The 27,019-nt window shown below is 38.1% G+C and overlaps 3 protein-coding genes across 3 annotated transcripts; 1 reads left to right on the top strand and 2 right to left on the bottom strand.

Moving 5' to 3' along the window:
• Positions 1 to 482: 482 nt before the first annotated feature.
• LOC149908632 (uncharacterized) lies at positions 483 to 3,509 on the bottom strand. The gene has a single exon (XM_090102225.1). It carries the CDS (start codon positions 3,423 to 3,425, stop codon positions 483 to 485), a length of 2,943 nt encoding a protein of 980 aa, XP_089958351.1. The 5' UTR covers positions 3,426 to 3,509.
• A 166-nt stretch (positions 3,510 to 3,675) lies between these two features.
• Positions 3,676 to 4,994, bottom strand: LOC149908631 (uncharacterized). The gene has a single exon (XM_090102115.1). The coding sequence runs from the start codon at positions 4,856 to 4,858 to the stop codon at positions 3,782 to 3,784; it is 1,077 nt and encodes a 358-aa protein (XP_089958241.1). The 5' UTR covers positions 4,859 to 4,994; the 3' UTR covers positions 3,676 to 3,781.
• Positions 4,995 to 5,649: 655 nt separating this feature from the next.
• Positions 5,650 to 25,730, top strand: Tti1 (Telo2 interacting protein 1). The gene is made up of 17 exons (XM_090102114.1): positions 5,650 to 6,026; positions 6,731 to 6,873; positions 7,315 to 7,489; positions 8,686 to 8,878; positions 10,795 to 10,930; positions 12,800 to 12,977; positions 13,362 to 13,570; positions 14,041 to 14,220; positions 15,008 to 15,211; positions 15,728 to 15,898; positions 16,527 to 16,751; positions 18,097 to 18,239; positions 18,895 to 18,990; positions 19,528 to 19,828; positions 20,211 to 20,508; positions 20,976 to 21,204; positions 25,510 to 25,730. The coding sequence occupies exons 1-17, from the start codon at positions 5,821 to 5,823 to the stop codon at positions 25,714 to 25,716; spliced, it is 3,294 nt and encodes a 1,097-aa protein (XP_089958240.1). The 5' UTR covers positions 5,650 to 5,820; the 3' UTR covers positions 25,717 to 25,730.
• Positions 25,731 to 27,019: the final 1,289 nt, after the last annotated feature.

The raw sequence follows: 27,019 nt of genomic DNA, 5'->3' as shown, positions 1-27,019 counted from the left end.
TAATATAAAAAAGCTTTATAAATTTAAATAAATACCAAATGTGATCTCTACCTTATTTTAAAAGGGATAACAATATGATGATGTTGTTATCCCTTTTAAAATAAAGTAGAGATCACATTTGTATTTTAACAGTAACTATGATGATGTTTTCTAATTATTTTCATAATTACCAAACATTCAATGATATTGAAGTTACTTAAAGCACAACAATTTAAATTTTGTTTAAATGCTTAAAAATATATACTTATTTATTTATTTTATTTATTTATTTATTCACACACATATCAATTACCTTTACAGGATTAACCCAATGCGGTACTGACTAAAACTAAAATTCTTATACATATATTAAAACGAATACTAATACTAAAAACTTAAACTTATAAACTTACAATCTACTAAATGGACATACAATGACAATATACACAATCCAATAATAAAATATAATCCAATAATAAATTATACAATCTAAAAATAATAAATTAATAACAAATAATATAAAGAAGAACCTTTGATAATTCACCCAACTTGCATGTAAATATGTCCACCCTCCCATGGAGGTCATTAAGAACGCGGAGTGCTCGCACCAGAGGAGACTTCGCAAGCAGCTTGGTTCGTGCTTGCGGCACGTAGAGTAGTGGGGGCTTGTGACGCTTCTCAACGTACTTGTCCGGCACATATAGCGAGAGGGATTGGAGTACTCCGGGATTATGTGCAAATCCCCTCAATAACTGTATAAAGTATAGCGCAATGGAGAATTCCCGTCGCACCCTCAGTTCATTGTATCCTACCATACCCAAAATGAATAGTGTAGGATACATTAACGGGTAAAAGGGGTACACCCCATATAGCTTTAAATAAAGATATCTAATGTATTTGTTCTGGACCCGCTCTAACATTATATTATATTTTTCTTCGTGGGACGACCAAACAACTGAATTGTGCTCCATGTGACTGCGTATTAACGCGTTGAAGAGCACTTTTATCGTTGTAATATTAGTGAAATCTTTTGTTTGGCGCAAAAGGAACCCAAGGTTTTTGTAAGCTTTTTTGCAAATGTTTGTGATGTGCTCACGAAACATCAGATCAGGCGTGAAGTAAACTCCTAGATCGCGCACCTTATTCACCCGTTGAATAGGAACGGATCCAAGCGAGTAACTGTAGTTTATACTTTTATTTGCGCGAGTGAAACTAACTACAGAGCACTTAGCTATATTAAAATATAGCTTATTTCGCAGACTCCATTCGAATATATTTAGTAAGTCTCTTTGTAGGCGCTCACAGTCCGCCTCCTCGTTTACTCGGAGAAAAACTTTCAGATCATCAGCAAATAACAGGCACTGACTGTACTCCAGGACATCTGGCAAGTCGTTAATCATTAAGACGAACTCCAGGGGACCGAGATTACTGCCTTGACTTACGCCAGATGTCGTGGAATAGGGATCGGACTCACACCTCTTGAAAGAGACATACTGCTGTCGGTCTTGCATATAAGATGCCCAGAATTGCAAGAGTTTCGGTGTGCATCCTACTTCCGCCAACTTCCTCAATAAGACATCATTGTCGACGGTGTCAAATGCTTTTTGGAAGTCCAGGTATACCACGTCTACCTGAACTCCTGCATCCACCGCCGGTACTAAGTACGCCATGAGATTGAGTAAGTTAGTGGAAGTACTACGCGCAGGCCGAAACCCATGCTGTGCATCACAGAGCTGCCCTGAAACCTGCTCGTACATCCTGTGCTGTATAGCGGCTTCAAAAACCTTTGCAGGTGTTGATAGTACTGCAACAGGCCTGTAATCTTGAACGCTTGCACTCACTCTACCTTTGGGCACCGGTATCACTCGCGTAATTTTCCATTGCGTTGGGAATGTATTTGCGTTCAAACAGACATTGTAAATATGCAACAGCGGTTCGGCCAGCACTCGAGCACAATCTTTAAAAATAAACGCTGGTATCCCATCCGGACCAGCTGAACGCTTCGGTTTCAAACGCGTTAGCGCCTTCCTTATGTCGGCCACGGTAAGAGCGTTGAGGCTTACGCGCGCGCTGCTAGCTCCGCACTGACTCGCTACCTGCGTATCAAGAAGTGGCCGTTCTTTGTTATACACACTTTTAAAAAAGGCTGCGAATTCATCAGCACACTCAGCATCCGTTAGAGGTATCCCTTCTTTCAAAATAACGTTAGACTTATTTGACGAACCTCGTCTTGACTTTATATACTGCCAAAATTGATTTGGGTCCTTAGTAAATTGATATTGAATTTTATTTATATGTGCTTTATAAGATTCATCAATGTTTTTTTTTACTATTTTCCTGTACAATGAAAAGTCTCTATAATCACATTCTAACTTGGTTGTTTTATATTTTTTGTGTAGAAAATACTTAGTTTTAATATTGTTTATTAAGTCAACAGTGTACCAATCCGGATAGTGATATTTGGAGTTGGCTCCTTTTACTGTTGTTTTAGGAACACATTCCTCCAATATATTGTTTATTATCAGATAAAAATAATTTAAAATATTATCAATATCATGCATCTTATACAGGGCACTCCAATCGACAGACATAATCCTAGAGTATAACGAATTATAGTCGGCTTTGTAAAAGTTCCACTTCAGCCGCAAGTCATGATCTCTAGATTGAACCGGCGAGTGTCTGACGGCGGGCGCGACGGGCGCGACAGAGGCGAGGCTCACGCGCACCGCGAGCGGTGGGTGATACGCGTCCACCGGCACGAGCGCCTCGTCCGCCGCCGACACGCACACCGGCGGCTCCGGCCCCTCATCGAAACCCGCGCACAGCACCAAGTCTAACTGACGGCCTAAACTGTTCGGAACGTTATTGCATTGGGTGAATTCACAAAAGTGCATGAAATATTCAAAATAATTTTTAACATTTAGAGGACATGAGAACATATTAAAATCGCCAACAATTATTACTTTCTTATATTTAGTACATAATTCTTCCAGTATTTGAAATAAAAGTAGATAGTCCCGTTCCGGACTATTTGGCGGGATGTATGCAACACAACACAAACACAAATAATTATTATTTATAAAAACGTTTGCACAGGCCACTTCGAACTTACAAGAGTCTATAGACACGAAAGGTATACATACTTGTCGCAGCTCGTACCGCGGCGCAGCCACAAGGAGCGCGCCGCCCTGCTTGCGCCCATCAGCCCTGTCGCAGCGCACTATGTGGTATCCCGCCGGGACCAGTTCACAGTCATGTATGGAATCACTGCAGCCAGATTCGGTGATCGCGAACAAATCGGCACTCATCAAACCTAGGTTATTTCTAAACTCCGTTACCTTTGTTCGAAGACCCCTTGCGTTTTGATAATATAAATTAATAGTTCTATTTAGTGGCACTTTTTTTTGTTGATTTTCGAAACCAAGTCCACTCACTAAATTGCGCATTCATGGGCCAAATTTCCGGCTGGTTTAATTTATTAAACAGTGACTCTGGTAGACCAATTATGAACGATGCGTAGTCTCGTTGAGTTTTATGAATAATTTTTTCAGTTTTAATACCAGCATCGGAACCGCATATACTTTCAACGTAAGTAGTTACAATAAGTAATAACAGTAGTTATCCAACAAAATAGATACATTGCAAATTATAATTAAAAATTGCAATGTTTATGACTACTACAATTAAACAGTAACATAGGAATTACACATTTAATGAATAAATCACATACATAACACTAAATAAATAAAACAATGTACATTAGCACAATATACAAAGAAAAAATGCTTCATTTTATGTAGAATTACAACATGAATGGTAGATCAGTTTCTTTCAAATCTATTGAGCCATTCTTACAAACTATATGCAATTCATTTGGTGGAGCCTTCTCATATCTGAACCTTCTGGGATGGGAGTCATCCATAAATCTACCTAGTTTCAATACTTTCTCGTCAAGTTTTATTTTATCGGCAATCAAGTTTGTTGATGGTAAATTCTTTATTATATCTGGAATCAAAACCTCAACTTTTCCTTTCTCATGAATGAAAATACTGTTTTTATCTATCAACTGCGATGCATGCATGAACACTTCACCACTCTTTAAAGTCGCCTCAAGGCTGCCAGAAAACCCTTGTATATGCAAGTTGCCTTGTTGTATAATTTCAATCTTAACTATGCGATGCAAATGTTCCAACTTGATATTTCCCATGAGTGTTGTGAAGTGTGAGTTATCACTGTAACAAGATTTAACTGAAATGGGCCCAGCATGAGAGGATACATGAAAAGAATTGGCCATAATATTGTTGCATTTAATACATCCATTCAATCCTGTTTTCATTTCAATGTTTGACGCTTGCAATCTTCCCTCTGTTGTTATGTCACCAGAACCACTTTCCACTTTAATATTATCCGCTTTTAAATCTGCGACGGTGATAGCCCCTTTCTGTGTTTTGACGATAAATTCCTCGGCTTCCAATTTACCCAGATGAACAGACGCATTTTCACTTGTTGTCACTTGTACCTTCAATTTATAAGGTACGTGTATGAGGCAGACATCGTTACGATCAGGGGAAGTATTTTTATTGAGCAGCTCGAGCCTTTTAGAAGTCTGTTTAACTTGAAAATCATTCGTGTCTTGACCCTTACTATAAAGTGTCATAGTCAATTTATTATGTGCCTTTATATCATTTACATCAATCGGCTGAACTTTTACATGTATAGGACTATCGATAAAAATGCTAGTGTTTGTGTCGATTACTTTTTCAACCGTCCTGACGACATTTAAGTTCTGAAGATCAGGTAAATTACTGAAATCTTTTATGGATAACCTCAAAATTTTGAGGCACTTATGTAAAACACGGTGTCTTCCTATAGAAAACATTATTGCAATATTTTATATAGACACAATTGTAACTAACATTGTTTTGATATGTTGAGGATCAATAAAGCTTTTCAATTAACGATTTAGTTTGGCACAATCACAAATCACCGACATTTCATAAAAGCAGCAGCTGATATTGACAATTATTGACATTTGACATTCATGAATTCATGAAACGCTCGATGAAACGAGTCATGAAACCAGAAAAAATGACAACTAAAAATTTATAATCTATTGCTTGAAATAGATACTAAAATAAAATATAAATTATCAACAAATTTATATTTATTTGTAAAAAATCAAAATTGTGTTCTGAGTTATTTATTTATTTATTGTTATATGCACAGGTTATATGTATATCTTGGAAACTGAACATTGATCAGTCAATCACAATTTCCAAAAAATTTCATTTAAAAATTTTGCGCCGCTTTCTACCAAAATTTAATATATAAAAATTGCACATATGAGTTAAATTCATACAGTAAATATTCCGGACTTACGCGATAGGTGATATATCTATCTCTAATTTCCGGAGGTCATCAAGTATAACTGCGTATAAACTCCGAATTCGCGTAGCGTGTCGGGGTATATGTGAAATATAACAAATGGCTAATAAAGAATATCTTCGTGCGTAGACAGAGAAATTCTCTGTCTACGTCTTCGTGCCATTAAAGAAAAAAAAATACTGTCATTATGAAGTTGAAAATTGAAATCTACTGTCATAATTGCTCCGAGTACTGTCAAGTGTCAATTGTCCATCAAAATTCAAGTTCGCCTTCGATGATCGATCGCACTTGTAATTTGTATTGTTGCCTGTATTTTATCATTTATTTGTATGTGTTTACAGTTTTCTCGTGAAATCATACAAATTGAACATGCGCGTTGTAGTTTTAAGGGCAAGATGAAAATTGTTCCCTACCTATTTGAGCTTGAGGATTTTTAATTCAATATTAATAATTAAAATGAATAATAAGATTAATAAGAATCTTATGAAAGAGGATTTTGCCAAAATCAAGCCAATATGCGATATGGTGATGATAAATCCCACTACGGATAGTATTTTAACATTTTCATCGGCAGTATGTGAACTCAAAAAGGAAAATCTACAAGAAATGCAACAGTACATGCTGTTTCCAATCATTACTCACTTACAATCTAAGGAAATTGAGTACGTACTTATCTAACTACTTTATTTGAAGTTATAAGAATCACTGATTTTTATAAAAATCCAATAAATTTATACATAGAAATTATATATTGCTTATGGTATAACTGAGCAACAGGTAGTTGATTGAATAAGACAATTGAGAAGAAAATCATTATAAATAAAAAGCCTTTTTATCTAAAATGATTTATTTTCTCTTATGAGGATTTTTAATCACTTCTATTGTATAAAATAATCAGATGTCACATGCAATTAGCAGTTTCTTTATTGTTTTCATTTTGATTAATAATACTTGATTAATTTAACACAATTCTTGTCTGTAAAGGCTTATTTTATCATGTTGTATATTAGATAGGATTCTATCACAATACCATAACTTAGTTGAATAATTATAAAGTCCATAGAATTAGCTGCTAGAAAAAAAATTGGATTTTCTTGTATTTGCATTTTAACATTTTTTTTATGGATGACTGATAACCAAAATCAACATGAGAATATTTTTAAATAGTTTTTATAAAATACTAGCTGTCCCGACAAACGTTGTTCTGCCTTCCTCTTATCACTTAGGGGTATGAAAAATAGATGTTGGCCGATTCTCAGACTTACCCGATATGCACAGAAAATTTCATGAGAATCGGTCCAGCCGTTTTGGAGGAGTATGGTAACTAACATTGTGACACGGGAATTTGATATATAAGATGTTTCAGAGGGAGATATGAATTTCAAAGACTATTGGTGAATGCCATGAAGGAGGTGCTGTCGAGGACTACGATCTTCAACTATGAGATGTGCGTCCGCATTGAGATGAACCTCGCTAAAATGGCCTTTGATAAGAATAAGCCAGGAATGAGTAAGTATCCTTTGTGTTATACTTTTTAATGCATACACAAAATTGTCAATACTTGTTTTGTGGTTCATGCAGTTTGGGATGAATAAGATAAACATATATATATATTTTTTAATTTATTAAATAATTAGCCCAGCAAACATTCTTTTACCCCATTGCACCTTTTTTGTATTCTCTCGTTAAAAGAACCATCCTTGTGCTTTAACAAAAACATTAAAAAAATATTGCCACCTTGCCATTCTTGAGATTAAGATTTCCTGTTATAAAATTTAGCAATGTTGCGAAACAGCATTTAATCGGATAATATTAATTAGTAAAATTCAGATGAATTCAGAAAATTCTGAAATTTCATGCTGACAGCTTGTTTTTTATTATCTCCTACAATTTCCTCAGTTCCGTAAATCTACATACAGATATAATTATATACTGATAATTTTATTACAGTTGCAGAAATACCAGAGGAACTAAAACTGGCTATAATGCAATGTCTACTTGCACTAATGTTGAACCTTGAATCTTCTCTACGATTGAAAGTGATTGAGAGTAATTCACCGCTGCTTGCACAGGCTGTGTTTGTTTCTGTACATATGGCTAAAATGGAGAAGTTAAGATCATTGAAGTGAGTACTTTATCTTTGCCTTATTTCTTTCTTTTATTCTGTGTTGGTAAAAGGCAAGAAAATGTTAAATATGGTTTATTATTTATACAATAATGTGTCTCGCTTATAATGCATATTTATCCAAAATTTATGAACATCTTAAGTAATGTAAATCTATTAATTACCTAATAAAATCTTAACTAAATATTTTGTATCCCTTACTGCTCATTCATCTTGCATTGCACCTTGAGAAAATCTCTTGCAAGGCGAAACTTTCTCAAATAATCTCTTTGTCTAATTATTCCTACTAACACATGCGAAGGTTTGTAAGAATATTTGGATGTATGTTTGTTACTCTTTAATGCGAAAATAACTAAATGGATTTTGATGGTACTTGGCAGTGATGTAGCTTATATACCTGAGAGTTACTCTTATAATATTTTTGACATACTACTATGACGACATATTTTTCCCTCTCAACAAGCGTCTTTGCTATTTAATCTAATAGTCCGGGATACATCGCCCATTTTTGCAAGTGATTACTATCAAGCTAATTTTTCGTGAGTAGCTTTATTTTGATGAGATGCCCAATAATTTCATGTACAAAACTCTCGATTGTGGTAGCTACCAGAGGAAACAAGGATAAAATATTTTGATTTGATGGTTCTCAAATATTAATTACTAACTGAATGTTTTTTTTTTGTTCAATCTCAAGATAATTATCTAAATTATTCGAAAAAATATTTGTCCTACAAAATCTATGGTTTGATCAAAGAGTCCCCCTTTCCAATGTGTATCGATAACGAAGTCATCATAAATGATTACTAACCAGCTGATTTTTTTATTTTCACTTATTTAATACTTATATAATTCAACAGACATATTGTCCTACAAATTGCGTAATAAATATTTGAGAACCGTCAAATCAAAAATTTTTATCCTTGTTACCTCTGTAAGCTACCACAATCGAGAGTTTCGTACATGAAATTATTGGGCATCTCATCAAAATAAAGCTACTCACGAAAAATTAGCTTGATAGTAATCACTTGCAAAAATGGGCGATGTATCCCGGACTATAATATTATTAAAAAAAAAAAAAATATTTTACGTCTATTGCTAAATAGTGCAAAAACCGCCTTAAGAGATTTTTTTAATTAATTGTATGGCTTTCATATATTTATTTTTGCGATAAGGAATTTTTCATTCATTTTACACAGGCTAACAGCGCTCGAAAGCCTCATGGCGCACACATGCACGCACGAAAAGCTAACCGACAGCAACTATATGATATCGGACCCAGCTCTGGAGAAGGCGGTGGTGTTAATGCTGTGCTGCATCCTGCCGGGCGTGCTGGCCACGCTGCAGGACGTCGCCATGTGCCCCAACAACCCGGGGCAAGCTGTGGTCACGGTGAGTTGTTGTGTGCTCGACAATCTTACAGCAACTACATGATAAGCGACCCAGCTCTGGAGAAGGCGGTGGTGTTCATGCTGTGCTGCATCCTGCCGGGCGTGCTGGCCACGCTGCAGGACGTCGCCATGTGCCCCAACAACCCGGGGCAAGCTGTGGTCACGGTGAGTTGTTGTGTGCTCGACAATCTTACAGCAACTACATGATAAGCGACCCAGCTCTGGAGAAGGCGGTGGTGTTCATGCTGTGCTGCATCCTGCCGGGCGTGCTGGCCACGCTGCAGGACGTCGCCATGTGCCCCAACAACCCGGGGCAAGCTGTGGTCACGGTGAGTTGTTGTGTGCTCGACAATCTTACAGCAACTATATGATAAGCGACCCAGCTCTGGAGAAGGCGGTGGTGTTCATGCTGTGCTGCATCCTGCCGGGCGTGCTGGCCACGCTGCAGGACGTCGCCATGTGCCCCAACAACCCGGGGCAAGCTGTGGTCACGGTGAGTTGTTGTGTGCTCGACAATCTTACAGCAACTATATGATAAGCGACCCAGCTCTGGAGAAGGCGGTGGTGTTCATGCTGTGCTGCATCCTGCCGGGCGTGCTGGCCACGCTGCAGGACGTCGCCATGTGCCCCAACAACCCGGGGCAAGCTGTGGTCACGGTGAGTTGTTGTGTGCTCGACAATCTTACAGCAACTATATGATAAGCGACCCAGCTCTGGAGAAGGCGGTGGTGTTCATGCTGTGCTGCATCCTGCCGGGCGTGCTGGCCACGCTGCAGGACGTCGCCATGTGCCCCAACAACCCGGGGCAAGCTGTGGTCACGGTGAGTTGTTGTGTGCTCGACAATCTTACAGCAACTATATGATAAGCGACCCAGCTCTGGAGAAGGCGGTGGTGTTCATGCTGTGCTGCATCCTGCCGGGCGTGCTGGCCACGCTGCAGGACGTCGCCATGTGCCCCAACAACCCGGGGCAAGCTGTGGTCACGGTGAGTTGTTGTGTGCTCGACAATCTTACAGCAACTATATGATAAGCGACCCAGCTCTGGAGAAGGCGGTGGTGTTCATGCTGTGCTGCATCCTGCCGGGCGTGCTGGCCACGCTGCAGGACGTCGCCATGTGCCCCAACAACCCGGGGCAAGCTGTGGTCACGGTGAGTTGTTGTGTGCTCGACAATCTTACAGCAACTATATGATAAGCGACCCAGCTCTGGAGAAGGCGGTGGTGTTCATGCTGTGCTGCATCCTGCCGGGCGTGCTGGCCACGCTGCAGGACGTCGCCATGTGCCCCAACAACCCGGGGCAAGCTGTGGTCACGGTGAGAGCGCGTTGCTAAAGGGTGCTAGACGAAAAAAATTAAGACGAAAAGTTGTAACAACACTTTTTCGATAGTTGTAAGCCGTGCAGCGGGCGCATGTTTCTTTGTCTCTCTTTCTCTCGTAGAACTTCGTTCGATTCGGATGTACCTTGACACCTTTCAATGTTTTTTTGTTGTGTGTTGTTGTGCGATCGACAGTCTCACAGCAACTGTGTGAGGTATGATAAGCGACCCGGTGCTGTAGCAGGTGGTCTTCAAAACCACTAACGTACACACGCACACGTCAAGGTAAAAAAGCATAATTCAATTAAGTGAAAAAAACAACTGACCACTGCCACTGCCACACACACTGGCACTTGGCACATGTTACAGTCACCAAAGTTCACAAAAAATAAAATTTTTATATTAATACTAGCGGTTCGCCCCGGCTTCGCCGTGGTACCTACATGTTTAAACTATCCTATCTCTCAAGTTGGATCGAAATGCACATCACACATGGTATGCGAATTTTATTATAATCGGTTAAGTGGTTTAGGAGTCCATTGAGGACAAACATTGTGACACGAGATTTATATATGTATGTATATTAAGATACTTCTTACAGATGGCCCTAAACGCGACCCACCGTATCGTATGCATGGCAATGAATGACAAACACTTGAAAGGCAAAGACTCAGTCACCGTCGCTGACTTCCTGAATGCGATTGAGCAAAAAGACAAAGAGCAATATGTAAGCAAGGGTAATTAAGTTTGAAGCATTATATTGGTGTATTGCATGGAGCATGTTCTGTTGTATTTGTTTTTTCTCTTTATTTTTATACTAATTTCTAATAACATTATAATATTAAAACAAGAGAGCAGTGATTCTCTGAAACTAACTAAAGTTAATAATCATTTCTATTAATAAATGTCAAAAGCTTTATATGATCGGTTTCTTTTACTTTAAAGTTGTTTAACAATGAAGACAAAAAAGTAGTAATTAGTCATAACTCATAACATGGCTTCAATTATGTATGTATTAACATTTTAATATTATAAATAATGCTTTATACAAATCCTTATTACATCTTAATTATTTTAATGACAAAATAAGCTAGTATGGTTTAATATTTAACTAATATTCTTGGAGTTATTTGTATGATTATATGTATATTTGAATACTAGCTGCTCCGCGCGGTTTCACCCCCGTCGCTCCACTCCTGTTGGTCGTAGTGTGATGATCTATAGCCTATAGCCTTCCACGATAAATGAGCTACTGGCCGATTAAGGAAAGCTGGCATCTTCACAGTACTCACACATATGCAATTTTACTATAGAGTATGTTCAAAAATAAATGCGACTCTAGTTTAATTATTGTAGACTTGAATTGTAAAATGAGTGCGTTGTAGATATAAATATAATTATGAAAGCTCTCATAATTTATATGTAAAATTACAATTTAAAAGTAACTCAATCGATGAACTTAATTATTTATTCTCATAATCAAGTGTAATATAGTATTGATAATCATTCAATTATCAAATAATAATTAAATTTCATGTCATATTCAATCATAACGATATAAACAATACAAATAACACGTGCGCTCACTCACAAGAAACAATACAAGCGAAACCCTAGCACGTAAGAGATAAGGCTACATTACAATAAAAGCTGTATTGTTCAGCTATGTATGAAAATTTTAACTTACGGCGTTTACATTTTGTTTACAAAACTTATTAAAATGATTACATAATTAATTAACCTGGGTAATGTAAAAAAATATTCTTATCCGCGTGCCGCGAAGTATCTCGTCGAATATAGTTAGTAGTAGATATACCTAACGTCTTTGTTTAAATTACATCACCCTGTATTTATAAACAATTGTAACATAAAAACAATAATTGTCCCCTTCACCCTCATAAGCTAGTCTGCGCGCGAGAGAGACAGACAGACTTTTCATGATGCGTATGCAGTATGACGTCACGCCGCGCGCGTCTTCACAGACACTACACATGTGCAATGTTTAAATGTGTTGACGTTCCAGCTCTTCTTAATCGGCCAATATCTAACACCGAAATATTTTTTCTAATCGGACCAGTAGTTCCCGAGATTAGCGTGTTCAAACAAACAAACTCTTCAGCTTTATAATATTAGTATAGATTAATTATGTACTTGTATGTCACTTACTTAATATTTTTATTTCAACAAATTATCTCTGTATAATGTTTATGTTTTTTCTATTGCTGTGAAGTGTTTTTCAATTAAGTTAATTAATTTGGTCACACATATTCCAAACTGCAAAATATAACACCGTCAAAGATGTCTTGCAATTTTACATTTATTAAACATATAAATGTATTTGTCTTTAATTGAAGTGAAACTTCTTTATCGGGGTTGGAAAAAAAATTAGTGTAACATTTTTTCGTTACGCGCCATATTTTTCTTATCCCTACCACGCGTGATTCGACGTATTTCTGTAAAGTTGCATATATAGTAAATTATTTTTTGAAAAATAAGGTCATAAAGAAGTTTCACTTCTTACGTGTGTACACTAGTACACGCATACATTTTTTTTTATTTATTTATTGCAATAACCACATCCATTCAAAATATATTTTTTGTTTAAGCCAAATCATGTGCCAAATCATGTGACCTGCCAAAACTGAGCGTAGAATGGTATAACATGGCGGGTGAGAAACTAGAAGCGGTTATACGAAGTCTGATTCGGCTTGTGACGCACGAACACTTCAATGTGAGGAAAGAGTTAGCCGTACTGTGCTATAGAATCGTCTCGGAGTGCAATAAGTGAGTTAATAATTTTAAATTATGGAAATCATCGTCTTGGTGACTAAAAGATGTATATTTTTATTGTTTATGCAAATTCATTTATATTTGATCAAATTTTATTCATCCGTCGATTTTTTAGATTGTTGCAAGAAATCCGGCTCGAAGGACCATATTATGAGATTGTAAAAAAACAAGTGCTAACTTTAAAATTTTGGTCAAGTTAACAAAAAATGCTGTCCTTGTATCTTTTATTTTTGTTCATTTGCATATTATTTTGCCTACCTGCCTATATATTTCGATACCATTATGTACAAAACACCTTTTGAACATCTGCTGACACATATTTCGGTATCATTATGTACAATAAATACACCTTTTGAACACAGTTACTTTATTATCCAGCACGATGCAGCCCTCAATAGCGATGTGCTTGGACATCCTGATCTCGCTATCCAACGACCCGTATCCTACCGTAGCGGAGTACTGCTTAGCGGTGCGCGGCGCGTACTTCCGTAGTGCGTCGCCGGAACGCGCGATCAGTGCTATGGACGGACTTGCGAAGAATTTGAATATGGTGCTTGCGTCGCTGCCCCGCGTGCTCAATAATGTTGGTGAGTGTCGTAGTTAGTACTATTAAAAAGAATTGGTTGTCTGTAAAGTCGGTTTACTGACGATAGTAGAACGTGACAACGTCCGATTGTGCTTCTTTGTCGCTCGTTCCGCGCTCTTGCTTGCACTTCAAGCCTTTCATGGAAAGCCTCAGAGCGAGGTAACGCCGCATGAGTCATGTTTTTTTGTGCGTGCATCCGGCTCTATCGAATTATAAGACGTTGTCACGTCAAAAAAATGTGAATAAATTAATTATATGACCATTCTGCGATTTTCATATTTTTAAGCTATTGCATAGCTTCTATCGCGGGCCTTGAGCGCGGGGACCGAATCGAGAAATTCCGTAACGAAAAAACCTCACGCTCCCCACTCCGACGGGCGCGGAGGTGTGGCTTGAAGGCATAGCATGCAATAGCTTTACCGCGGCAGTCCCCGAGTGCCACACGTCTTTTTTATTTATGTTTGTTCGTAGACTCTGCGCGCAAGATGTCGACGCTGTCCCTGCTGCAGGGCTACGTGGCGGTGCTGTGCGAGCAGCGGCTGGGCACGCTGCTGGCGGCGGACGCGGGCCACGCGCGCCTCGCCCACGCGCTCGCCGCCGCCGCCGCGCTGCGACACGACCTCGCGCTGCTGCACCGACACGCCGCTAGAGGTACACACTACACACAGGGCACGTGGCGGTGCTGTGCGAGCAGCGGCTGGGCACGCTGCTGGCGGCGGACGCGGGCCACGCGCGCCTCGCCCACGCGCTCGCCGCCGCCGCCGCGCTGCGACACGACCTCGCGCTGCTGCACCGACACGCCGCTAGAGGTACACACTACACACAGGGCACGTGGCGGTGCTGTGCGAGCAGCGGCTGGGCACGCTGCTGGCGGCGGACGCGGGCCACGCGCGCCTCGCCCACGCGCTCGCCGCCGCCGCCGCGCTGCGACACGACCTCGCGCTGCTGCACCGACACGCCGCTAGAGGTACACACTACACACGGGGCACGTGTCATGCGGCCCAGCTGCGCGACGTTGCCAAGCCTGCTGCAAAAAATAGGAAAAAAATGACGTGTGGCACTCGGGGACTGCCGCGGTAAAGCTATTGCATGCTATGCCTTCAAGCCACACCTCCGCGCCCGTTGGGGTGGGGAGCGTGAGGTTTTTTCGTTACGGAATTTCTGGAATCGGTCCCCGCGCTCAAGGCCCGCGATAGAAGCTATGCAATAGCTTAAAAAATATTTCAGAAAAAAAATAATCACTTCATCTGTAAAACCGAATGGCTACGAAATTATGACTAAGAAATAAAAAATTTTGACGAAATAATCTAACGATTGACCTCCTGACGCGGACGACGCCCAAAAGTCCCTAAAACAGCTATAGAACAATAAAAAAATTATATAAATGGCAATTAATATTCACGACAGGCATCTTAAATCTTGTAAAACACTCCCCCAGATATAACAGTGGACCCCCCACTCGACTCCCCCTGGTGCAAGTTCCGGCACCTCGACAGTCCAGACTGCGAGAAGCGGTTCCGTGACGTACTCGTGTCGCTCGGTGAAGCGGATTGTGCTCAGTTGATATTAGATACACTACTAGAGATGTTCCGAGATAGAAGAACAGCTGAATTGGTGTATCTGATGAACTGGATTGCTGTTGGTGAGTCTGGTGATAGAATTTTAACTGCCTTCTTTAAACTTAAGACTTAAAAGTGCCCTCGTACGCCGTAACTATAGATTTTACGTATAATATTGAAATGATATAAATTTTTACAAATTTTCTCTTAGTTTGTTTTGTCTTTTACTTTAGGTATTATTCTCGTAAATGACTCACCACAGAGTTATCGTCAAATCGCCTTTCAACGTCATTTTTCCAATATAGTGGCGCTAGTTGAAAAGATATGAGGTAGTAAAGTGGAATTTCGATAAAATTACCTCAAAATCTATAAAGTCCTGCATTTTCATAACTTCCGGGAAATATTTTTTAGTAATGCCATTTTTTAATGAAATTTATGGACATGGGCTTTTCCTACCTTTAGAGCCTGACGTATTCAGATTATTTTTCGTTACTATCTATTTAGATTCCATTCCAGTCTCAAAAATCCGACAAGATGATCCTTCGAGAATATAAAATTCAATTTCTATCTACCCATTAAGAACATTCATTCACACCCAGGTCCAAAATCAACACCATGTCTCGCACAGCGTCTAATCGACGTATACATAGAAGAAGAAATATGGTCCCTACCTCTCGAAGTACATACAAACGAAACGCCGCTCACTGAAGAGGATACTCTTGATGTCGATGTGTATAACCCTAGAGCTTGGGTTAAGGATAGTGTTCCAGGTGAGTGGAACTTATCGACGTATAAATAGCCGAGCACACGTGTCAGAACTGAAACTTCTGTGGCAGATACTTTGGCAGATACCAAAATCGTCGCCTTACTCCGTGAGGCCTATAGAAGTTTCACTTCAAAAAATGTGTAGGTATAACCCGACAGCTTGGGTTAAGGATAGTGTTCCAGGTTAGAGAATAAATGGGATTTCAAATAACTTATTGTACCTGGTATAGGAGTAGTAAGACACAATATAATATCATAAAACATTTTTATTAATTCTATCATTTTTGGTTTTTTGAATTCGTCTCCTCTGAATAGAAGCAATAACTCAGTAGCTTACTTATTATCATTAATTTCGCGTTGTTATTGCTTCAGATATTCCACAACAATTGTCAATCATAACCTATGAAATGTTTCTCCATCTCAATAATTAGATATTCACAGCAATTGTCAATCATAACCTATCAAATCTCCGTTTCAATTTTAAGACATTCGCAACAATTGTCAATTATAACCTGTCAATTCTTTCTTCATCTCAATTATTAGATATTCCGCAATAATTGTCAATCATAACCTTATTTCTTATTTTTTCGTTCTTTCTTTCTAATATCAATTTTCTCATTTCCATTTTACCAGGTCTCTTCGAAGGTGCCACGGAAGTTCGTTACACGGACATAAGCTACCAAACACCGCGGGTCAAAGAGTCGAATCCCAACGCTTGTAAAACATTACGTGAAGCGGAACACAATATGGCGCTATGCTGTTTACTCACTGAGGGTGTGGGGATGATGGCCAGGAGACTCCAGGGGGACTTCCAGCCGTACCTGCTGAAGACGCTGTGCCTGGTGCTCGAGAGGGTTGGTGAGTGATGATGAATGAATGAATGAATGAAAATACTTTATTTGCACCAAAAACAAGGAAACAATACGACTGGTGAGGGTGTGGAGATGATGAGCAAAAAGAAACTTAAGCTATACAAGCCTAAGGATTGCGCTGCTTTTAAGATACTTATAACGAAGCTATTTCGTTCTGCATGTAACATTTAAGCCACACAGAGCGATTTAGTTTGCTTAAAATAGAAATAGTGCAAAAATTATCAGGTGATTGTGTAGCTTTTGTATCAGGTGCAGATCGAATTCCATCGGTTACAACTAGTAACTATCCGAGATACAGCGCCAACATTTTCAGGTGTTTGTATAGGTTAAATATCACGTGGAAACGGTTGTCGCTTGTTTACAACTGACTCAGATACAGCGCAAAGGTTATTAGGTCTTTGTATATCACTAACAAATCAATGTCGCTTGGTTATAACTGACTTAGAAACAGCGCAAACGTTATCTGGTGCTTGTATAGGTTCAGTATCACTAACAAATAAATGTCGCTTGGTTATAACTGACTTAAAAACAGCGCAAAAATTATCAGGTTATTGTATAGGTTTAGTATCACTAACAAATAAATGTCGCTTGGTTATAACCATCTTAGAAACAGAACAAATGTTATCTTGTGCTTGTATAGGTTTAGTATCACTAACAAATAAATGTCGCTTGGTTATAACTGACTTAAAAACAGCGCAAAAATTATCAGGTTATTGTATAGGTTTAGTATCACTAACAAATAAATGTCGCTTGGTTATAACTGACTTAAAAACAGCGCAAAAATTATCAGGTTATTGTATAGGTTTAGTATCACAGACAAATAAATGTCGCCTGGTTATAACCGTATTAGAAACATCGCAAATGTCATCAGGTGTTTATATAGCTTTAGTATCACTAACAAATAAATGTCGCTTGGTTATAACCGTCTTAAAATCAGCCCAAGCTGTTTGGATGATTTGATAGCTTTATTATCAAGTGTAGTTCGGTCAAGACTGTCTAAAAAACAGCGTTTCTGAGATAGTTATAACCAATGGTTATGACTGTCAAAGAAACAGCGAAAATATTGTGAAAAGGAACTGTTGAAGAACACTTTTCAATAGCTTTCAAATAACCTAAAACTTTCGTAGCTCTTGTTAACCTCCTATAAACTTTCGTAGCACGTTAATTAATAGCATAATAAAGCCACAGGACAGGATCCATTGGAAGGAATTGGAGGAGGCCTATGCCAAAAGATATACTAAACTTAGGGCCTATATTTAGGAATAAAAGGCTATATTACTATTATTAAATACTTTTTTATTAATATTTTATTATTTAATTATTAAATACAGGCAGCAGATACGAAGTTCTACACCTTGCTGGTGTGAAAGCGATCAATGATATAAAAGACGCGGGCTCACATAGTACTGTGGGCGAACTGATCGCACGCAATGCTGATTACTTCACACATCAACTCACGCGCAGGCTTAAGAAGGTAGGTATTTTTTATTTTTTTGTTTAAAAATTAATTTAATGTTTGAGATAGTCTTTTTTTTTAATTTTTGTAACTTTGTTTTATTGTTTGCAAAATAATGTAAAATGATTGCATGCCAGGTGACTTGGCGAACACTGTTACTTAAAATTTATTAGTCAACTTTTAATGTACGAAGGTGTGATCAAACAATAAATGAATTTCAATCTGGTTAAAAATTCCCTCATGAGCACATTACTTTTCTAAATGATATTACTAACCTATTATTATATTGTTTTCTTGAATTTCCGCTCATTTGAAATCATTAACGTAACTAGAAGGCAATTATAAAAAACGTCTAAATCTTCTTATATATAAAAATGAATCGCAAAATGTGTTGGTAAGCGCATAACTCGAGAACGGGTGGACCGATTTCGATAATTCTTTTTTTATTATATTCCTTGAAGTACGAGGATGGTTTTTATGTAGAGAAAACGTAAATATGTACCACGGGCGAAGCCGGGGCGGACCGCTAGTTATAAATAGTAGTCTTTATTTTAATACTTGAAAGGATAATTCTATAATGGATACAAGAAGTATAGTTAATTATCCGTAATAAATTCATCGTCAATTACCTATATTTAAAATGACTATAATCTTTTATAATTATACCTGATAGGCGTGGAACACACAGTCTGCGCTGGAGATCCTGTCAGTGGTGATGGAGTACAGCGACGCTACTATATTAGAGTATCTGTACGGGATTGTGGAAGATGTATGTATGCTTTTTATTTTACTAACATTCCGTGACTTTTTCAGCTTATTCCAAAGAAATTTCCTTGGAAATTAAATGTTTCACTGCGGTTACAAGGACTTTTCTCACTAACTTCTTAACTCTATCTTTTCTTAGGCACAAAATTATACCATAAAATAGCTCCGTTATGATATAAAAAAAATCGAACACTTTCACATGTATTGTATTTAAGTAAGGAAAGTAAAAAAGTAAATATGGTTCGCTAAAAATATGATTTGCAAACGTGTTTAAATAATAAAGATATCTTTTACTTTGTCAATTTTTTGTGGCACAGTATTTGTCAGACATAACTCCTCCGAAACGGCTTGACCGATTTTTATGAATTTCTTGTAAATATGGGGAAGGTCTATTAAGGTTATAAACCATTTATACTCGATAATAGTCTCCAGGCAGAACAATGTTTGTCAATCTGCTAGTTTTAAATGTAATAAAATTATTTTCCGCTAAGGCCATGCCAACCATTTACACATTCTTATGGATTTGCTTAAACAATTTCAGGTTCTAGTCCAAAGCTGTGATAAATATTATCAAAAGAACCTATACTCGTATTTACAAGTATTTCACACATTCGTCAATTGTATACACAAATGGTTTCCATCACAAAAAACAGAAACTGAGTCAAATACAAATGAAGAAATAGACGTCTTAAAAGATGTATATGAATATATAAAGAATGAGAAAGAATCAGAGAGGCTTATGAGTGAGAGTGAGAAAGAAGATATAAGCGTGGAGGAGATGTATAAAGAAGATCTACAGAAGAAAGAAGATGGCGTCCTGGATTATGATGATACGGTGACGCGTGAGTAGTTTTATTAAATTTAATTTAAAGAACATTTCTTTTATTGTGAAAGTAATGTTTAGTAGTGGGAGTCTTATTAATGTACACTTGAAAAGACCATCCTTTTCGAGTGACTTTTACAATAACACATTGAATCCTGTGATTAAATGAAATGAGAAAGTTTTTATTGACACTTTAAGCGTATCTAGAATTAGAACTTGAATAATCTGGTGAACTTTTAAAATACGCAAATACTCGAAATGTCTTGTTCGAACTAATAATTCACTAGATAGAAAAGACCCATAATTTGAAGGATGATTTTTTCAAATTATAAAAATTTGAAAAAATCTTCTTTCAATTTCACAAATAATATAATCCTTAATTAAACAAAAAAATGTTTCAGAGGAAACACCACCCCTGCCTCGACACGTAGAAGTCACGAAAACTATACTAAAACGCTGCATCAACTTCATACCAACAAAGAAGCGAGATGACGCCATTCTAGCCATACAAGTGATCCACGTGGGTTTGCCCGTGCTAAAGGACTATGAAGACGAGTTACTACCTCTAGTGCATTTGACTTGGGGACCTTTAGTTACCAAGTTTGAAGACACGGATACTGCGGTTATGAGAAGCGCTCTAGAGCTGCTGGTGACACTCGCTGAACTTTCTGAGGACTTTATCAGGCAGCGGACTGTTAAGTATGTGCCTTTTATGTTAATTAGTGATCTAGTTACGTTTATTGATGGGTATAACACGTTTAAAAGGTAGATTTCACACTTTTAAGGTAGATTAGACAGCTTAAACGATTTGTATATAATTTGGTACCATGAATCAAGACATAGACGTAACATGCAACATTGTTTTGAATCATCAATCAATGTTGTGTTTATTTTAAAAATTTTCATAAAGTTGTCTAATGATTTGCCGTTTTCATGTTTGTTCTAGCGCACGTATACACGTGATTATCGATAGTAACCTAAAAAACAATCGTACTTTATTCAAACACTTTTACGCTGATAAAATATTTGGGTAAAAAATTCTTAATTCCTCGACTTCTTACCCACTTACAACAAGTGCAATCATAAAATGAAACAAAAAGTGTATATTTCCCTATTTAATTATTTTTCTAACAAACCATTTAACATAAAAATTTCTGAAATTCCAGGGAGGTCCTGCCGCGCATATACTCCCAGATCTCCCGGCTTTCCAAGGAAAGCCACCTCAAGGACAGCGGCTCCGTATATCGCACATCACTATCATTCAAGTTGCAACTAACCGCGTTAGAAGCCATGACACCATTAGCAACTCGGCTGAAACTGGGATATGAAGAATTAGGAGATGCTATGGATGTCGTGCGAGTGTATCTGTCGAGGAAACAGCCGAGACCTTTACAGGTGATTTTAAAAGTAACGTTAAATAAAAAGGTTATAGCTGACTCGAAAGCTGTAGTCTTGGTTATAACTGACTTAGAAACCGTGCCAACGCTGTAAAGTTATTGTATAGCTCTAGCTACAGGTGCTGATCGTTGTTGCTTGGTTATGACTGACTACGAAGCTGCACACACTTGCAAACTGACTTTAAAGCTGTAGTATGAGGTGCAGATCGTTGTCGCTTGGTTATAACTGACTTAGAAACGGTACCAACGCTGTAAAGTTATTGTATAGCTCTAGCTACAGGTGCTGATCGTTTTTGCTTGGTTATGACTGACTTACAAGCTGCGCACACTTGCAAACTGTCTCAGAAGCTGTAGTATCAGGTGCAGGTCGTTGTCGCTTGGTTATGCTGTAGTATCAGGTGCAGGTCGTTGTCGCTTGGTTATAACTGACTTAGAAACGGTGCTCACACTGAAAAGTAATTGCATAGCTCTAGTGCTGATCGTTTTTGCTTGGTTATGACTGACTTACAAGCTGCGCACACTTGCAAACTGTCTCAGAAGCTGTAGTATCAGGTGCAGATCGTAGTCGCTTGGTTATAACTGACATATAAACTGTGCCCACGCTTTAAAGTTATTGTATAGCTCTAGTTACAGGTGCTGATCGTTGTCGCTTGGTTATGACTGACTTAGAAGCTGCGCACACTTGCAAACTGACTTTTAAGCTGTAGTATGAGATGCATAAGGTTGCCACTTGGTTATAACTGTCTTAGAAACGGCACTAACACTGTTAAGTTATTGTATAGCTTTATTTATAGGTGCTGATCGTTTTCGCTTGGTTATGACTGACTATAAAGCTGCACACACTTGCAAACTGACTTTAAAGCTGAAGTATGAGTTGTACGACGTAGTCGCTTGGTTATAACCGGCTTAGAAACGGAACCAGCGCTGTAAAGTTATTGTATAGCTCTAGCTACAGGTGCTGATCGTTTTTGCTCGGTTATGACTGACTAGGAAGCTGCGCACACTTGCAAACTGTCTCAGAAGCTGTAGTATCAGGTGCAGGTCGTTGTCGATTGGTTATAACTGACTTAGAAACGGTACCAACGCTGTAAAGTTATTGTATAGCTCTAGTTACAGGTGCTGATCGTTGTTGCTTGGTTATGACTGACTACGAAGCTGCACACACTTGCAAACTGTCTCTGAAGCTGTAGTATCAGGTGAAAAACGTTGTCGCTTGGTTAAAACTGACATATAAACGGTGCCAACGCTTTAAAGTTATTGTATAGCTCTAGTTACAGGTGCTGATCGTTGTTGCTTGGTTATGACTGACTAGGAAGCTGCACACACTTGCAAACTGACTTTAAAGCTGAAGTATGAGTTGTACGACGTAGTCGCTTGGTTATTACCAACTTAGAAACGGTACCAAGGCTGTAAAGTTATTGTATAGCTCTAGTTATAGGTGCTGATCGTTGTTGCTTGACTATGACTGACTTCGAAGCTGCACACACTCGCAAATTGTCTCAGAAGCTGTAGTATCAGGTGCAGATTGTTGTCGCTTGGTTATAACTGACCTATGAACGGTACCAATGCTATTAAGTTATTGTATAGCTCTAGTTACAGGTGCTGATCGTTGTTGCTTGGTTATGACTGACTACGAAGCTGCACACACTTGCAAACTGTCTCTGAAGCTGTAGTATCAGGTGAAAAACGTTGTCGCTTGGTTAAAACTGATATTTAAACGGTGCCAACGCTTTAAAGTTATTGTATAGCTCTAGTTACAGGTGCTGATCGTTGTTGCTTGGTTATGATTGACTAGGAAGCTGCACACACTTGCAAACTGACTTTAAAGCTGAAGTATGAGTTGTACGACGTAGTCGCTTGGTTATTACCAACTTAGAAACGGTACCAAGGCTGTAAAGTTATTGTATAGTTCTAGTTACAGGAGCTGATCGTTTTTGCTCGGTTATGACTGACTTACAAGCTGCGCACACTTGCAAACTGTCTCAGAAGCTGTAGTATCAGGTGCAGGTCGTTGTCGATTGGTTATAACTGACTTAGAAACGGTACCAACGCTGTAAAGTTATTGTATAGCTCTAGTTACAGGTGCTGATCGTTGTTGCTTGGTTATGACTGACTACGAAGCTGCACACACTTGCAAACTGTCTCTGAAGCTGTAGTATCAGGTGAAAAACGTTGTCGCTTGGTTAAAACTGACATTTAAACGGTGCCAACGCTTTAAAGTTATTGTATAGCTCTAGTAACAGGTGCTGATCGTTGTTGCTTGGTTATGACTGACTAGGAAGCTGCACACACTTGCAAACTGACTTTAAAGCTGAAGTATGAGTTGTACGACGTAGTCGCTTGGTTATTACCAACTTAGAAACGGTACCAAGGCTGTAAAGTTATTGTATAGTTCTAGTTACAGGAGCTGATCGTTTTTGCTCGGTTATGACTGACTTACAAGCTGCGCACACTTGCAAACTGTCTCTGAAGCTGTAGTATTAGGTGAAAAACGTTGTCGCTTGGTTACAACTGACATATAAACGGTGCCAACGCTTTAAAGTTATTGTATAGCTCTAGTTACAGGTGCTGATCGTTGTTGCTTGGTTATGACTGACTACGAAGCTGCACACACTTGCAAACTGACTTTAAAGCTGAAGTATGAGTTGTACGACGTAGTCGCTTGGTTATTACCAACTCAGAAACGGTACCAAGGCTGTAAAGTTATTGTATAGTTCTTGTAACAGGAGCTGATCGTTTTTGCTTGGTTATGACTGACTACGAAGCTGCACACACTTGCAAACTGTCTCTGAAGCTGTAGTATCAGGTGAAAAACGTAGTCGCTTGGTTAAAACTGACATATAAACGGTGCCAACGCTTTTAAGTTATTGTATAGCTCTAGTTACAGGTGCTGATCGTTGTTGCTTGGTTATGACTGACTAGGAAGCTGCACACACTTGCAAACTGACTTTAAAGCTGAAGTATGAGTTGTACGACGTAGTCGCTTGGTTATTACCAACTTAGAAACGGTACCAAGGCTGTAAAGTTATTGTATAGCTCTTGTTACAGGTGCTGATCGTTGTTGCTTGGTTATGACTGACTACGAAGCTGCACACACTTGCAAACTGTCTCTGAAGCTGTAGTATCAGGTGAAAAACGTTGTCGCTTGGTTAAAACTGACATATAAACGGTGCCAACGCTTTAAAGTTATTGTATAGCTCTAGTTACAGGAGCTGATCGTTTTTGCTCGGTTATGACTGACTTACAAGCTGCGCACACTTGCAAACTGTCTCTGAAGCTGTAGTATCAGGTGAAAAACGTTGTCGCTTGGTTAAAACTGACATATAAACGGTGCCAACGCTTTAAAGTTATTGTATAGCTCTAGTTACAGGTGCTGATCGTTGTTGCTTGGTTATGACTGACTACGAAGCTGCACACACTTGCAAACTGTCTCTGAAGCTGTAGTATCAGGTGAAAAACGTTGTCGCTTGGTTAAAACTGACATATAAACGGTGCCAACGCTTTTAAGTTATTGTATAGCTCTAGTTACAGGTGCTGATCGTTGTTGCTTGGTTATGACTGACTAGGAAGCTGCACACACTTGCAAACTGACTTTAAAGCTGAAGTATGAGTTGTACGACGTAGTCGCTTGGTTATTACCAACTTAGAAACGGTACCAAGGCTGTAAAGTTATTGTATAGCTCTAGTTATAGGTGCTGATCGTTGTTGCTTGACTATGACTGACTTCGAAGCTGCACACACTCGCAAATTGTCTCAGAAGCTGTAGTATCAGGTGCAGATTGTTGTCGCTTGGTTATAACTGACCTATGAACGGTACCAATGCTATTAAGTTATTGTATAGCTCTAGTTACAGGTGCTGATCGTTGTCGCTTGGTTATGACTGACTTTGAAGCTGCGCACACTTGCAAATTGGCTTTAAAGCTGTAGTATGAGATGCACAACGTTGTCGCGTAGCTATAACCCACTCAGAAACGGTGCCAACGCTGTAAAGTCAATGTATAGGTCCAGTTACAGGTGCTGAACGTTTTTGCTTGGTTATAACTGACTAATAAATAATTTACCACTCCATATCACGTACATGGAGCAGTAGCTCCGGCTTATTGTTTTTAATGTTTTCTCAAATAAAATATGTATTCTCTGTTTTTCTTCTTTTTTATTGCGTCTCCTTATCATGTTATTAGCAAATAAATAAATTATTATGATTATTATATTAATGATCATTCTTAACCAAGTTTTAGCCAGTGACATGATTTTATTGTATCTCTGTATAACTGTAAGTTTAACGAAATTTTTTCTTTTCCAGTTGCTAGCTGTCCAGTTCTTCAAGGCGATGTTATCCCAAGACTACGGCTGCGTGTGGCTTCACCTGCGTCGGTTCTGCGCAAACAGTGCGAGTTTGAAACCGACCGCACACACACTGTGCAAATTAGCCCCCGTAGTGGGAACACCCCACGAAACTAGTAATAAGGATTATGATAAAAATATTAAGGCGATATTTGACATGAAATAAACGATTGGTGTCTAGATTTTGTTTTATTTTTGTGTTTTGTTAGGATCCTTTTACTCTTAAGTTGGTATTTAGATTTCAAAAGGTTCATATATTCCGGATAGTTGAGATTTTAAGAAAAGTACTCGTTGTTTGTTATATAAATGTTTAAAAACATATTTAAAAGTAATTTAGAAAGAGAATAAACTCTGGTTTTAAAATAGTAGTAAGGTGCGAGTTCCATATCGACCGCACAAAAACTGCAAACCACCCTGGTTTGCAGTTTTTGTGTTTGGACTCCGCATGAAACTAACAATAAACATTATGATAAAAATATTAAGGCTATATTTGATATGAAATAAACGATTGGTGTCTAGATTTTGTTTTATTTTTGTTGGGATGCTCCCTTACTTTTAAGTTATGATGTATGCAGTATGTTTGGGGAAAAAAATAATTTAGTTACTGTACCTAATCCAAATCCGTCCAGTCCTTTTGACCCAATTAATTACAAACATACTTATAGGTGGAAGATTTGTATGTAACAATCATTCCGATTTATTACGACGATTATTTAAATACGAATAAGCGATGGTATGTAGGCTAGAGACAGTTGCAATGTGTCGATTATCTTGTAAAAAATGCCCAAAACATCATTTGTATGGATACTGAGTGGGTGATGTCGAATTTTCTTTGTTAGATAAACTTGCGGTTAGCTATTAGAATAAGTTTTCTTATACTTCCTGTTCGCTGACGAGTACTTAGACATAAATTACAGTTCCCATGGAAGGCGGCTGTCGTGCAATTTTAAAATACTGAATTCGTTGTTGTCTTTTACACTAAATGATTGATGAGAACAGCCTGTTAGTCTATTTGTGAGTTAACTATATTAAAAATAGGTCTAGAGCAACTAAATGAAAATACTCAAGTAAAAATTTAAGAACTATGTGTAAGAATAACTTGAAAGAAAAAATATTTTCAAGTCTGGTTTTCAATAGGCATGTAATTTTATGTGTATATAAATCATTTTCAACCTACGAGGTCACTATCACGTTGATCGATTGGAATTAAATAAAACAACACCAGGCAGTAGGTAATTCAAATTTATTATATAAAAACAATGTCACTGAAAACAAACGTATATTTATATGCTATATATCTTGCAACAAGTTTGTACATTGATGCAGTTCAAGTTTAACAATATTGAATACAATAAAAATGCAAATAAGCAATTAATTGAATTTGTTGGGGTCCGTACCATGCATATTCATAAAAAAAAAACAATAATATTGCATTGAATTAAATCTTAATACTATTATAATGGCGAAAG

Source organism: Colias eurytheme, chromosome 5 (assembly GCF_061535395.1).
Source record: "Colias eurytheme isolate Ceu_HAF_F1 chromosome 5, ilColEury1 Martin Lab GWU primary, whole genome shotgun sequence".
In the NCBI taxonomy this organism is placed as follows: domain Eukaryota; kingdom Metazoa; phylum Arthropoda; class Insecta; order Lepidoptera; family Pieridae; genus Colias; species Colias eurytheme.
Note: the sequence above shows the minus strand (reverse complement) of the source record. Positions and strands in the feature narration are given on the sequence as shown.

Coding starts and splice junctions, on each gene's coding strand:
- Tti1 (XM_090102114.1), top strand. CDS start 5,821: ATGAATAATAAGATTAATAAGAATCTTATGAAAGAGGATTTTGCCAAA. Junction 10,931..12,799: donor AGAGCAATATGTAAGCAAGG/GTAATTAAGTTT, acceptor TTTTTGTTTAAG/CCAAATCATGTGCCAAATCA. Junction 15,212..15,727: donor GATGAACTGGATTGCTGTTG/GTGAGTCTGGTG, acceptor ATTCACACCCAG/GTCCAAAATCAACACCATGT.
- LOC149908631 (XM_090102115.1), bottom strand. CDS start 4,858: ATGTTTTCTATAGGAAGACACCGTGTTTTACATAAGTGCCTCAAAATT.
- LOC149908632 (XM_090102225.1), bottom strand. CDS start 3,425: ATGCGCAATTTAGTGAGTGGACTTGGTTTCGAAAATCAACAAAAAAAA.